Source organism: Phascolarctos cinereus, unplaced genomic scaffold, assembly GCF_003287225.1.
Source record: "Phascolarctos cinereus isolate Bilbo 61053 unplaced genomic scaffold, phaCin_HiC Scaffold_726;HRSCAF=1367, whole genome shotgun sequence".
Lineage (NCBI taxonomy): Eukaryota > Metazoa > Chordata > Mammalia > Diprotodontia > Phascolarctidae > Phascolarctos > Phascolarctos cinereus.
In genome coordinates, this window is record NW_027556098.1 from 193,465,891 (window position 1) to 193,479,541 (window position 13,651).

General features: G+C 39.2%; 1 protein-coding gene across 2 annotated transcripts in view; it reads left to right on the forward strand.

The window, feature by feature from the left end:
• The first annotated feature begins 6,620 nt into the window (after nt 1-6,620).
• The window catches only part of STAT4 (signal transducer and activator of transcription 4), a 144,769-nt gene continuing 137,738 nt past the window's right edge, over nt 6,621-13,651 (forward strand). Inside the window, exons 1-3 of one of the 2 annotated variants that reach the window (XM_078146920.1) lie at nt 6,621-6,754; nt 8,916-9,046; nt 10,278-10,422. In XM_078146920.1, coding sequence (XP_078003046.1) covers nt 8,919-9,046; nt 10,278-10,422 — 273 coding nt within the window. In that variant the 5' untranslated portion in view covers nt 6,621-6,754; nt 8,916-8,918. The remainder of the gene's footprint in view (nt 6,755-8,915; nt 9,047-10,277; nt 10,423-13,651) is intronic. The other variant, XM_020993623.2, reaches the window with a different exon arrangement.

The window sequence follows — 13,651 nt, forward strand, 5'->3', positions numbered from 1 at the left end:
AATTAAAAAAAGTCTCCCCTTTCCATCCTCATTCCCTTTCCCCACCACTGAAAAAGAAAGAAAAATAAAATTCCTGTAACAAATATGTGTAATCAGGAAAAACAAGTTCCTACATTGGCTATGTCCAAAAATGTGTCTCATGCCCCACTATGAATTCATCATCTCTCTCATAGAAAGTGGGTAGCATATTTTATTATCAGTCCTCTGGAAACATGGGTGGTCATTTCTTTGGTTGGGATTCTTAAGACTTTCAGAGTTATTTAGTTTTGCAATATTGTTTTTATTTTATGAATTGTTTTCAAAAGGAGAATTTAGATAGCATCAAGCCAGGTGAAATTTCATGGGTTTTTTTTCCATTTTAAAAAATTAATTTATTTTAAACTTAAAAATACACAATAAAAAAGAAAAAAATATATTATAAACTTAAATATTAACTATTAAAATAATACAAAATAAATAAAATAGTAAAACAATACAAAATAAGAAACAAAATAAAGAAATAAAAGCATTGCCATGTGCATAGCAGAACTTAAGAGAGGATTGAAAATAAATAAATTTCCATTTCAAGAAAGCCTATATAATAAATACTACATACTGTGTTTAGAGATGTCCATCTTTTCTTTGCTTCCTTGTAAGTTTTCCTTGGTTCTCTGCTGTCCACTTTTTACTTTGTTCTTTTTTCCCCCTTCCTCCCCAGGAAGGCTACAATTAAGTACATATGTATACACACACATAAATATACACATATGTGTATATACACATATATGTATGTATACACATACTATACACAAATACATATACATACATTTACATACACATACATATACTTAAGTATCCATAATCATACTCATACATACATTTATAAAAGACCGTACTATACTTGTTTATCCTCTGTATCTCTGAGGGTGGATAACATTTTCCTTCGTAAGTTCAAGTTTTTCCATATTTTTCTACGTCCACCAACTCATTTCCTGTACCAGAGCAATATTCCAACCTTATACTGTCTAATTATTTTGAGTAGTCTAAAACAATATTGATTAATAAGGCTGACATATAACAGTTTCCCTATTTTTCTCTTTTGATTAAAACTATTGCAGCTTTAACTTTATCTGAGATCATGATTACTATCCCTGCTTTTGTTCCTAATAAATTCTACTCTTGGTCTTTAGTTTATGTTTGTGTATATCCCTTATTTCCTATTCCTTCTGACTACTGTATTTCTGCTGGCTACCTTGCCCTCCTATTACTTAACCTACCCCCATCCAAAGATCCTTCCCTTATTCTCCCATTCCCCTTAGTCTAAACATCTTTCTATTCCACCCCCTTATCCTATTCCCTCAACTTCTTATTTCTTTATAAATTTAGAAGACTTTTATTCCCTTCTAAATGTATATATTCTCTCTTTAACCCAAATCTGATATGAATAAGATTCCCTCTAAAAATCCCTCCCTTTTCCTCTCCCTTCTCCCTATCCCTTTAGCCTTTTATTATGCCCTCCTAGATATATATTTATCGTTCCCTCTTTAACCCATTCCCAGTGAAAGCAGCCCTCCTCCCTCATCTAATTCCTCTGTGTCAGTTCTTCCTCTTGTACCTCATTTGTATAAGATAATTACTCTTTTTGCCTTTTCTTAAATGGTTACTTTTTTTAAAAATCACATCATACTCAGGTCTACCCTACCCCAACCTTTCTTTTGAACTACTCAATTACTAATAACAATCTTAGACAATATGTTTTATATTTCCTCATATAAAAAGTAAACAGCTCATCCTTACTGAGTCCCTTGTAATTAGTCTTTGATTATAGTTGGATTCTTTCTCCTTTGCTTGCTCATTTTTTTTTATTTGTAGCAGCTCATTATTGTAATCACCTCTAGTCATGGGGTATGAGAGATGGTGCCTCCGGCTTCAGATCCTCCTTCAGTTTTCCCCTCTGGTCTGGGACCGAAACCAGGAACTCCACCCTCCTGTAAGTGCCTATGGCTGGCAGCATCCCTGCTTCTGCATTCACTGGGCATGTGCTGGTTCCTCCTTTATGCCCAGGGCTGCATCTCCTCCTTTATGCTAGGCCTGGCATCACTTATCAGCCGAGGCTCCCTCAATCTTCCCCTGCTCAGACCCCTGACTCCCTATACTCTCAAAGAGGTGAAAATTCCTGAGGCAGGGGCCAAGGCTACCTCCCAACCCAGCTAGCCCCAGGGCTTGCTGCTGGCTGTTTCAGTGGAACTAGCCTGGAGCTGTTTAGACTTCACAGGGACCAATCCTCACTCCTGGGATTTTTCTTTGGATCTTTTTCCATTGTCCCAGGAAGACCACTGTCCTACCCCAACTTTTGTTTATTTTTATGGCCCTATGTTTGCCCTGAGGTGCTATATGTCTTGTTTGTGGGGGAAATGTGGAGAGCTTGGAATTTTCTGACCTACTCTTCCATCTTCCCAGAATCCTCTCTGTTTTTTTCAATTAATAAGGGGGTGAGGAATGGGATTTCTAGAGCTAATTGAATGAAGAAAAGAAGAAAGTTGATGAACTAGAATGGGAATACAGGAAATCCTGTATATGGTTTTAGGGAAGGCCCAAGTCAGTCAATCAATCAATAAGCATTTATTGTACCTATATGTGCTAGGCATTGTGCTTAACACTGAGGATGCAGAGAAATACAAGATATTGCCTTTTATCAAGGAGCTCATAGTCTAATGGGGGTGGCAACACGCAAGCAACCATATAAAGACAACATATATATATATATATATATATATATAAGAGAGAGAGAGAGAGAGAGAGAGAGAGAGAGAGAGAGAGAGAGAGAGAGAGAGAGAACATAATAGAGATATTCAACAGAGAGAATAATTAGCATTAAGGGGCATGGGGAAAGGCTTCCCATTGAAAGCAAGATTTTATCTGGGACTTCAAAGAAGTTAGGAAAGCCAAGAAGTGAAAGAGGTAGAAGCGGGAAAGTGGTTCATTCATTAATGAATTGATCTGCTTTTCTCAGAAGTATTATTAGGACATTTCTAATTATATTATGTGTCTACTTCTGGAAGAATATGTCAGTGCAATGAATAGCAGAAAACCACTTATAACATGTTCCACATCCTAATTTGGGCTGTTTAGGGACAAATTGTAGAGCACTCAGCTATTTACCTTGGTAGAGGGAATGTTCCCTACACTAATGGAATTACAAATCTAGACCTTTTCCTTTACTAAAGTCTCACTCTCATTCCTTAGAATGTATGGACATGACTCTGGACTCTTGAACTGGAAAGGCTTTCAGGGACAAGACAGGTTAGCACACACATGGCCTGAGGTTGAACCTCAAGTTGAAGGCACAGCAATTTGCTGATGCCTAAGTGTTATGAACTGCATCAGTTAAGTTGTGTTTGTAGAAGGGGGAAGAGGAAAGTGTGGGGAAGACCCATACCAATAAAATCATGGATCCTTCTAATGTTGAAATAATGTATCTTCCAGACTAAATGGTCACTGAGGTTCTTTTTCACTCTTAAATTTAGGGATTTTGTGATCCTTAGGAGCAGTGAGAAGTTGTTAAGGGTAATGGGATTCACAGCCTATAGTGTTTCTCAGCCAGCATCAGGGAAGCACTAGAGGTGTCTTTTCATCATCTTTGAGGACTGTATTTAATGGAATCAGTAATTCAATCAAAAAGTTGTAGTTGGGCACCTACCATATGCAATGACTGTGCTGAGAGAGGTTAAAATACAAAGACTACAAAATATGATCGCTGTCCCAAAGGGACTTCCAGTTAAGTCAGGACTACTGTCAGAGCACTGGATTTGTAGTAGTCTAAGGACCTGGATTCAAATTCCTGCTCTATACATATATACTGCCTATGTGACTCTGGGAAAATCACTGTTTCTCTATGGCTCAGTTTCCTCAACTGTAAAATGAGATGATTTCATTCAACTTCAGATCCTACAATCCTAAACAAATGAGATAAAGTGTGTTAAGGACTTCTACTACAAATGAGAGTAATTATTATTATCATCATCATCATTTTCAAATTATTTGATGAAGCTTAGATAGAAATGGTTTAAGGAAAAATTGCTATCTTGCTATTATTAATAATTATAATTATCGGCCTATTTCTCTTTCTTCTGTGAAACTAAAGTATTTATTATCTATACTCTTCATTTGGCAATTACCACATACTACCTTGTAGTTGTTTATCCTTTTATGTTGTCTCAACTAAATTATAAATTTCTTGAAGGCAGTAACAGAATATTATTAACATTATTCCTTCTTTGTATTCTCCATGCTTGGTATGATGCCTTATTATACAGTATAGATGTTCAGGGAAGTTTGGTGTTAAGGAAAATAGCCATACAACATATTAAAAATGTAGCTAATAATGGCAAACAGAGAACAGGACTTTTGAGCGGGGACAAATTGGGGCAGAGAACAAGGCCTTTGAATAAGGACAAATTGATAGTAGGAAGATGAACTATAATAGACAGTAAATGCTAAGGGAATTCAGAGCAAAGAGATCACTGGGGACTGAGTTGCTCAGAGTATCTTCCCCAAGGAAGTAGGTCTTCAGGAGACTATGAAAGGGGAGTTGAGAGAATCTTGATAACAACTTTACATATTTTGCAACTTTTCCTAAAGCCAGCATTAATCTGTGTGATATCAGTATTTGGATAGGTGTGCGGGTCATCACTGGGTGTCTTCTCTCCAGGGACACAGGTCACCACTCATACTTTCTCATCCTTGGCTGCTATCCTCCCATATAACAAATGAAAGCTGGCTAATTGGTGAGGATTTCAAAGTTCATTTGGGCCTTGAATGATTACTGGATTCAGAGAGGTGGGAAAAGTGGGGATAAAATTCTAGGCAAGATGAACAGTGGATGCCAAGGTTTAGAGTTGGAATGTGCAAAAGGTGTTGGAGGGACAATCCACTGGCCAACCTACACTGGGTCAGCTTTAACTCTACTGCAGCTCAGAGCTGCATACTCAAGCAATCCACCAACCTCAGCCTCCCTAGTAGCAGGTCGTATAGAGGAGCATCACCATGTTCAGCCAGAATTTTGACTTTTAAGAACTCTAATTTGGAAGAAAAAAAATCTTTGTACCTTCTAGTTACCAGCTGTAATACTTTGGGCAAATCCCTTCACCTCTACAAAATGATGAGGTCAGACTACAGGACCTTTTAGGTCCCTTCCAACTCTAACTCTGGGTTCTTATTACCTACTGTTTTTATCTAATTTTCTTTCTGTGAGATGGTGAATCAATTTCAGGGCTGAGAGTGGACAAAACTGAAAAACAGCAAAATTTGTCCTTGGTCTTCTCCCAAATCTCCTTTCTGCAATTTTCTCCTCCTATCTCTTTAGGTGCTCAATGTCCCAATGTCCCCTGGCTATTCAAAACTCCCCACCACAGAGCTTTCCCAATTCTATTCTCCCTGTAAGTTTTCTTTCCTGCAGACATGTCCTTCCACTTTTCTACCTGGCCTATGAACCATTATCCCAAGCTCTCTGAACTTAGCTGGATCAACTTTTGGAAAGCAACCTTAGGAATGAATTCATGCTAAGCCAATAATGGCTTTTCCTTTCCCTTTGTATTTTAATGGTGAACTCTTGGAAGCATAATGTCTTACTTTCAGATTTGAGAGAGTATTACAGAGAATGGGTAACTAAGAGGAAGTCTGGTACCATGGTGGGGGGGAGGGTGCGCGGGGGACACAATGAACCTGGCTCTGGAAGGGAGGTCACTTAATCTCTCTAGTCCTCAGTTTCCTTATCTGTAAATAGAGGTATTGGACTAGATGACCTCTGGGGTCTTGTCTAGCTCTGGATCTGTGATACTATTGTTGGGCAGGGGGCCCCTCTTTGGTGTCTTCCATATCACGTCAGGAAGACACAGATACTGATGGAGAGGGAAAGGGAGAGAAGTGCATTTGTAAGACCACATGTATTTATTTGTAAGGTCCTGAGGATTGCACATTCCTCCTACAGACTCAGTGACTTAGGAAGACGGATGGAATAATGAAAAGAGTATTGGTTTTGGAATCAGAGGACCTGGATTCAAATCCCTTTGCTCATGATTACTGCTGCATGACCTCAGGCAGGTCACTTGATCTCTGAGCCTCAATTAGCTCCTGAGGTCCCTCCTAGTTCCAGCCCTTAGAAATGTGGCTGTTTCCCCAAACCACTGATCTAAAGACTTTCTGTGTGAGTGGCACCCCAGATCACCATTGATGTTCTAAAGCCCTGCAGTAGTGTCCTGGTGGCTCTCAGCTCACTCTTGGCCAGGGTCTGACTCCAGAGGATCAGGGAAGTCTGGTTCTGGAAACACAGAAAGCCACTGATGCTTGGACAATAGCAAGACAGTAAACTGCCTCTAGCGGCCACTCTGTCAGGGAAGTGAATGAGGGTACTCCCTTTTGGGCAGCTTCATTGTCCCTTCTCCTGCCCACAGGTAGGACACAGGACTGCACTGTGCGGGAGAGGAGAGAAGAGAGCTGAGCAACAGTATCTTCCAAGCCTGACTACATTTCTGAGTTTGAGCATTTCTAGAAAAAAGAGTGGGTGGGAGCAGGGCATAAGTAAAATCCCTAGAGGCTTCAACCGTGACTTACAGGAAAGCCTCAAGTGGGTGGAGAAATGTAAATCTCTTTATTGAAGGAGTAGGGGCACCAGCAACTTCAGCCCAGAGTGTGAGTGTGGTGAGCGCTACTCAGGCATCTGGCCTGTGCACAGACTGGGATCAGAGCCAAGCGAGAGAGACACAGACAGAACGGAGTAAGTAGACCAGTGACTGTTGTCATGCTGCTTCTCAAGAGGAGGAGCTGGGGAGCAAGGAAAGGGCTTGGAGCCGATCAGCCTACCAAGAGTAGGGACCCGAGTTTGCTGAAGCCTGCCTTTTACAGAATACAGCCATGGTTGCTTTGGATAAAGGTGCTCTTTGCGTCTGGGGCTACCCTTTGGCCTTTATCGGGACGAGAGAATGAGAGAGTTGTGCCCAAGCACATGGGAAATTCTGACTTCTGAGAAGGGAGTGAAAACACCCAGGCTTCCGCCTGGAGGGAGGTGTGGACCCAGTGATCAGGGGGCCCCTGCCCTAACTGCGTAGAAAGTTGTCATTCATCTCAGTATCCCATCGTATCAGAAAGAGTTTCCTAGTAGAGGGACAATGGGGCCCGATGTGACAGGGTTGCCTTTACTCTCCGCTGCTGCTGAGGGTAGCCTGCCTCTTTTAATTCTCAGCTGGCTCCTTAGGGGCTAAGATTCAAACTTACTAGGAAGATGCAGTCACCCACCACCAGAACTCCAGTTTTTTTATACTGCGTATTTGGTTCTGCTACATTAAAGCCATGTAATATAGTGGTAGAGTGGAAACAGTTCTGGACTTGGAACCAGAAGACCCAGGTCTGGATCCATTACTTACCACCTATACCAAAGATGACCTATAAAGGCCCTCACTGATAGCTCTAAATCTATGGTCCTATGTTCTATTATGTGATATATGGAACATGTTTCCCATAGTCACAAAGAAAACCTCTAAGGCAGCTATGACACTTACCTGGTCTTGCCTCAAGTGCCAGAGAACCAATGCTGGGCTGCCACCACCCCCTTTCCTGAGAAAAACTCAAAGTAGCATGTGTCAAAGACAGGACTTGAACCCATGTCTTTCTGGTTTTGAGACCAGCTCTCTACTCACTATGCCATGCTACCTCTCCCATTTTCAAGGATACTGGGTTTTAAATAGAATTTAAGTATTGAAACACATTCAAATATATTTTATAAGGAACCACTTTGAAGAATGTGCCAAGTGATAATGCAAGGTGTTAAATCAAAATGAAAATAAATCACCAGATCAGAATTACATTTTGATATTTGGAGACTTAGCTGTGAAAATATATAGGAAAAATGAGCTGACAGTTTAAAGGAAAGGCCAAGAACGGGGAAATTCTTCATGGAACTCAGACTTAGATGGGGAAAAGAGAAACAATAAATACCCAACTGCTTGCTGGATAGAATTAGATCACCCTCAAAGAGTTTAAAATCATACAATGGGAAAAAGACAGATAACTATAAAATGAATATAAATTTATATTGGTGAAGACAATAATTTTGAGTGCAAGAGGTGGAGAGGATATTAGATGGTTGATTTTAATCATTGAAAGCTTCCTGGAGGAGTTGGTGATTAAGCTTCAAATTGAAGGCAGGGAAGGATGTGGTTTGGGGGCCAGTAGATGAAGGCTGTTCCATGAATTTGGGGTGATTCAGGTAAAGAGTCTGTTGTCAGGCTTAAGTGGACTATTCATATCCCTGTACTGAAAGTATTCCTTCCTTCCTTTAATAGAGGAGTGAAAATGGAAAGAAAAGACTGCTGCCAAAAATAAGGATGTATGGCTCTCCTCAAAATTGGGGAGGGGGCATCAAATGTCACAACTATTGACAAAATTCAATCAATCAACCAATATACATTTATCAGGTACCTGCTATATGCAAGAATTGATGCTTAGCAGCTGGGGTTACAAAAAGAGGCAGTGGACAAATTCCTGCCCTCAAGGAGAGGAAACAATATATACAAAGCAAACTATTTACAGAATAAATAGGAAATAATTAACACAGGGAAGGCACTAGAATTAAGAGGGATTGGGAAAGGTTTCTTGTGAAAGATAGGATTGTAGTTGGGACTTAAAGGAAGCCAGGGAAGACAGTAGGTAGAGTTGAGGAAAGAGGGTATTACAGACCTGGAGACCAGCCAGAGAAAATGCCCTGGCCCAAAATTCAAATTTAAAAATTCAAATAAAATTATATTTATTTCTGAATTTATTTTAAGGTGTTATTTTAAATTTATTTGGAGGGAAATTTGGGAGAGTTTAGGTGAATCCCTGCCTTTACTCTGCCATCTTTGTTCCACCTCCAATAAAATTCTATTTGCATCCTCTTTTAGATTATGTCTCAGTGGAATCAAGTTCAACAACTGGAAATCAAGTTTTTGGAGCAAGTAGATCAATTCTATGATGATACTTTCCCCATGGAAGTTAGACATCTCCTGGCCCAATGGATTGAAGGCCAGGATTGGTAGGTTCAAACATTTTTGTTGTTCTTAGAGATTGATATATAAAGGCTCTATTTTCTATCCGTATGAGTTTCTGGTATGGTCTGTTTATGAACTCTAAAAATGAAGTTTGTTGCATCTTTTTAAGCTTAAAAAAGACTTCTCACTTATTTAGAATGTGGTATATTGTTTTTTGAGAGTTTCATCCAACGTGTACAGAAAATTAATAGTAACAAGATTCCAACTGCTTTAATTTTCAAGGTAAAATTGAATAATTGCCTCAGTGGTTTGCTTGCTAAAAAAAACCTGAAGAATAAAATAATTTTTTTATTGTTGGCCACAAATGTCATTTCATCAGAAAATAGACTTTCTCATAAAGTACATGATTTTCCTAAAGCCTGGTGCCTTCTTGGGGAAAGATGAAGAGATTCTGAAAAGCAACTTTTCACCTAGCCAAGTTTTTGTTGTTGTTCAATTGTTTTTAGTTGTGTTTGATTCTTCATGATCCCTTTGAAGTTTTCTTGGCAAAGATACTGGAGTGGTTTGCCATTTCCTTTTCCAGATGAGGAAACCAAGGTAAATAAGGTTAAGTGACTTGTCCTGGGTCACACAGCTAATAAGCATTTGAGGCCAGATTTGATGAGTCTTCCTGATTCCAGTCCCAGCACTCTATATACAGTGCACCACCTAGCTGCCCCAACTATGGGTAGTTAATTAGCAAAATGCAGATCTATCACCTCATTTTAAGAGTAATTTTGAAAAGGCAAAGGGAAAAGACAGAAAAGAAAAAAAAAAAAAAAATCTTTGGAAAAAATGGCCAATGGCCTGACATATTTTTCTCCCAAAACTACTTAAGATTCTTAATATTGATTCATTGACTTTGTTATTTGCCTGGGGCAAAGAATTATTTAAGACGCCATGATTGTTATCCATACTTAGTATGTTGTTATGCTAGTTGGGCTTATATCACATCTTTGATGTCAGGTGCTATAATACTTTATACAAGGGTCCCATTGGCTGCTTCCTTTTTCCGTGTGGCATTGATGGTCTACCATAGTGTTAACGTAAACAAGAGATGACCAAATACAGTTAAGCTTTTTTTCCACCTGACTTGAAATTTAAAATTCTATGAAAGGCAAGCAGCTAAGCAAATGAATTTTTCAAAAAGAGTTGATGTTTTTCTGTTGTGCCAAGCAGCCCATGCAAACTCAATCATGGCTAAATAATATCTAATAATAGCTTACTTTTTAACAGGGAAGCAGCTTCAAACAATGAAACCATGGCAACGATTCTCTTACAAAACTTGTTACTGCAGCTGGACGAGCAGCTGGGTCGAGTTGCCCAAGAGAAGAACCTGCTCTTGATACATAATTTAAAAAGAATCAGGAAATTGCTTCAGGTGAGAGCATCTGCCCTAATTCTCCTGATGGATATTTGGATTAAGTGTCGTTGTGAGTTTAAAAGTCAGAAATGGTTTTTTGAATAGAATTTTACTGGGATCCCATGATATAACACAGATGCGGTTTTACACTTGGCTTTTATTTTTTTAATTTACTTTATTGGCTTAATTTTTTGTGGATCTAACTGATGGTGTGTGACTATAGCTAGCTAGTTAGGACTTACCTGAGGTAGGACGAGGCCTAGCATTAAAAAAAAGTTAATGTTTCCTATATTCCCAGAGAGAGCTGGGAAAAAGAACTGATATGTGCCAGGCAAGGTAGAATATTGTTATTATGCATTTATATATCCATATATAATACTTGAAGATTTACAAATCTCTTTAGAAATAGTATCTCCTCATTTGATCCTCACAACTCTGGAAGGCAGATGCTGTTATTATCCCTGTTGTATAGATCAGGAAGCTGAGGCAGACAGAGTTTAAGTAACTTGTCCAGGATCACACAACTAGGAAGTGTCTGAGGCTGGAGATCTGCAAGGATTCTTATTACCAGTTCCTTTCATTGTCAAGTAGTGGGGAGTCCCTAAACTTTGACTCTAACATCACAGTCTTGGATGTGCTTATAGAAGAGGCAGAAATACCACTAAGGACAACAAAGATGGAAAAGCCAGCTAGGTGATCTTTGAAGGAAACTGAGGATTCTGTGAGGTATAAATGAGGACGGTGTTCCAGGCATGGGGAAACAGCTTGGGCAAAGACGTGGGGGAAGGAGATGGATATTCTATACACAGAACAGCAAATAGACTGGTTTGGCTGGAATAACAAGAACAAAAACAACAATCAGCATTTATATAGTGCCTACTACGTGCTAGGCACTATATTAGGCCTTCATAAATATTATGTCATTTGATCCTCACAATAACTGGGGGGGGGCAGATGCTATTATTATCACCATTTTACATTTGGAGAAACTGAGGCAAACTTGGCCCAGGTCACACAGGAATGTAGGCTTCATGAGGAGGAGGAATGTACAGCAAGCCTGAAAAGGTAAGCTAGAATCGGATTGTGAAAAGCGTTAAAAACCAGAGTTAAGAAGGAGCTACTCAAGTTTCTTGTCACTCGAGGGGGTGACATGGTCAGAGCTATACTTTAGGATCAATTGGACTGGAAAAGAATAGATTGGAGAAGAAAAGGGTGATACAGGGAGACCAATCAGGAGGCTGTTAAAATAGTCTGGACTAGAGATGAGCTAGGGCTGGGGCTACATGAATGGAGATAAGGTTACTAACGTGATAGATACTGAGTAGGTAGAATTAACAAAACTTCACAACTTTTGATTTGATATTTGGGAAAAGGGAGAGGGAAGAGGTGAGGGTGGCTCTGAAGGATGGTGGGGCCCTCAGAAAGAGAGGGAAGTTGGAGGACAAAAAAGTGCAGTGCAGTATAGTCTTTTTTTTTATTATTGAAATTTTAAAAAATTTTTTAAAAATTAATTTATTTTGATTTATCAACAATCACTTCCATATGCTTTTGAGTTGAAAATGTTTCTCCCCCTTCCTCCCCCCCACCCTCCCCAAGATGGCGCACAATCTGATATAGGCTTTACATTTACATACCCATTAAACATATTTTCACATTAGTGAAGTTGTAAGTAAAAATTAAAACCAATAGGAGGAACCATCAGAAAGGTGAAACAGAACTCAACAGGAGGTAAAAATAAGTGATAGCGATTCGGCTTCCATAGTTCTTTCTTTGGATGTGGACAGCATTTTCCATCCCAAGGCCTCTGAAGATGTCTTAGATCCTCGTAATGCTGAGAAGGGTTCAGTTTAACAATCTTAGTCATTGCATAACATGGCTGTTATTGTGTACAAAGTCCTCTTGGTTCTGCTCACTTCACTCAGCATCAGACCATATAAGTCTTTCCAGGTTTTTCCGAAGTCAGCCTGTTCATCATTTCTTATAGCACAATAGTATTCCATTACATTCATATACCACAACTTGCTCAGCCATTCCCCAATTGATGGACATCCTCTCCATTTCCAATTCTTTGCCACCACAAAAAGAGCTGCTATGAATATTTTTGTACATGTGGGTCCTTTCCCCATTTGTTTGATTTCTTTGGGATATAGCCCTAGAAGTGCTATTGCTGGATCAAAGGGTATGCACATTTTTGTAGCCCTTTGGGCACAGTTCCAAATTGTTCTCCAAAATGGTTGGATCATTTCACAACTCCACCAACAATGCATTAGCGTTCCAATTTTCCCACATCTTCTCCAACATTTATCATTTTCCTGTTTTGTCATGTTGGCCAATCTGATAGGTGTGATGTGGTACCTCAGAGTTGTTTTGATTTGCAAGTGCAGTACAGTCTTACAAAAGGCATACGAAGGTACATGTCTATGTATGTGTATGATAATAGGTATCTAAGTATAGGTATGTGTATGCATGTCTCTATATGTTTGTGCAGGTGTGCATATATGTGTGTGTATGTTGTATACTTAATTATAGCCTTCTTGAGGGAGATGGGGAGGAAGGGGGAAAAAGAACAAAGTAAAAAGTGCACAGCAGAGAACAAAAAAAAAATCACAAGAAGGCAAAGAAAAGATGGACAGTTCTGAATACGATGTGTAATATTTATTATGTGGGGTTTTGAAATGAAAATTTGTTTCTGTGTATTTTGAATCACCTCTTACATTCTGGCAATGCTTTCTTTTCTATGTTCCAATTCGTCCAAGCTAATTTTCCTAGAACACTGCTACTAACATATAATGCCAATCAACAACAACAACAAAAAAATTTAAGTGTTCAATAATACCAACTAGGTGATAAAAGGGGATAGAGCTGAGTGCCTAGCCCTAGAGTCAGGAAGACCTGAGTTCAAATCTGGCCTCAGACACTAGCTGTGTGACCCTGGGCAAGTCATTTAAACTCTGTTTGCCTCAGTTTCCTCATCTGTAAAATGAGCTGGAAAAGAAAAGAGCAAACCGCTCCAGTATCTTTGCCAAGAAAACCCCAAATAGGGTCATGAGGAGTCAGACATGACTGAAAATGACTAGACAATAACAACAAAAATAACTATTATTATTAATGACATTTACATAGTACTTTTATGCATATTATCTCATCTTATCTCCACAACAACCCAGTAGGTGCTATTATTATCCCCATTCTACTGATAACTTAACTGAGACTGACATTGACTATGGTCACACAGTTAGTAATGGTC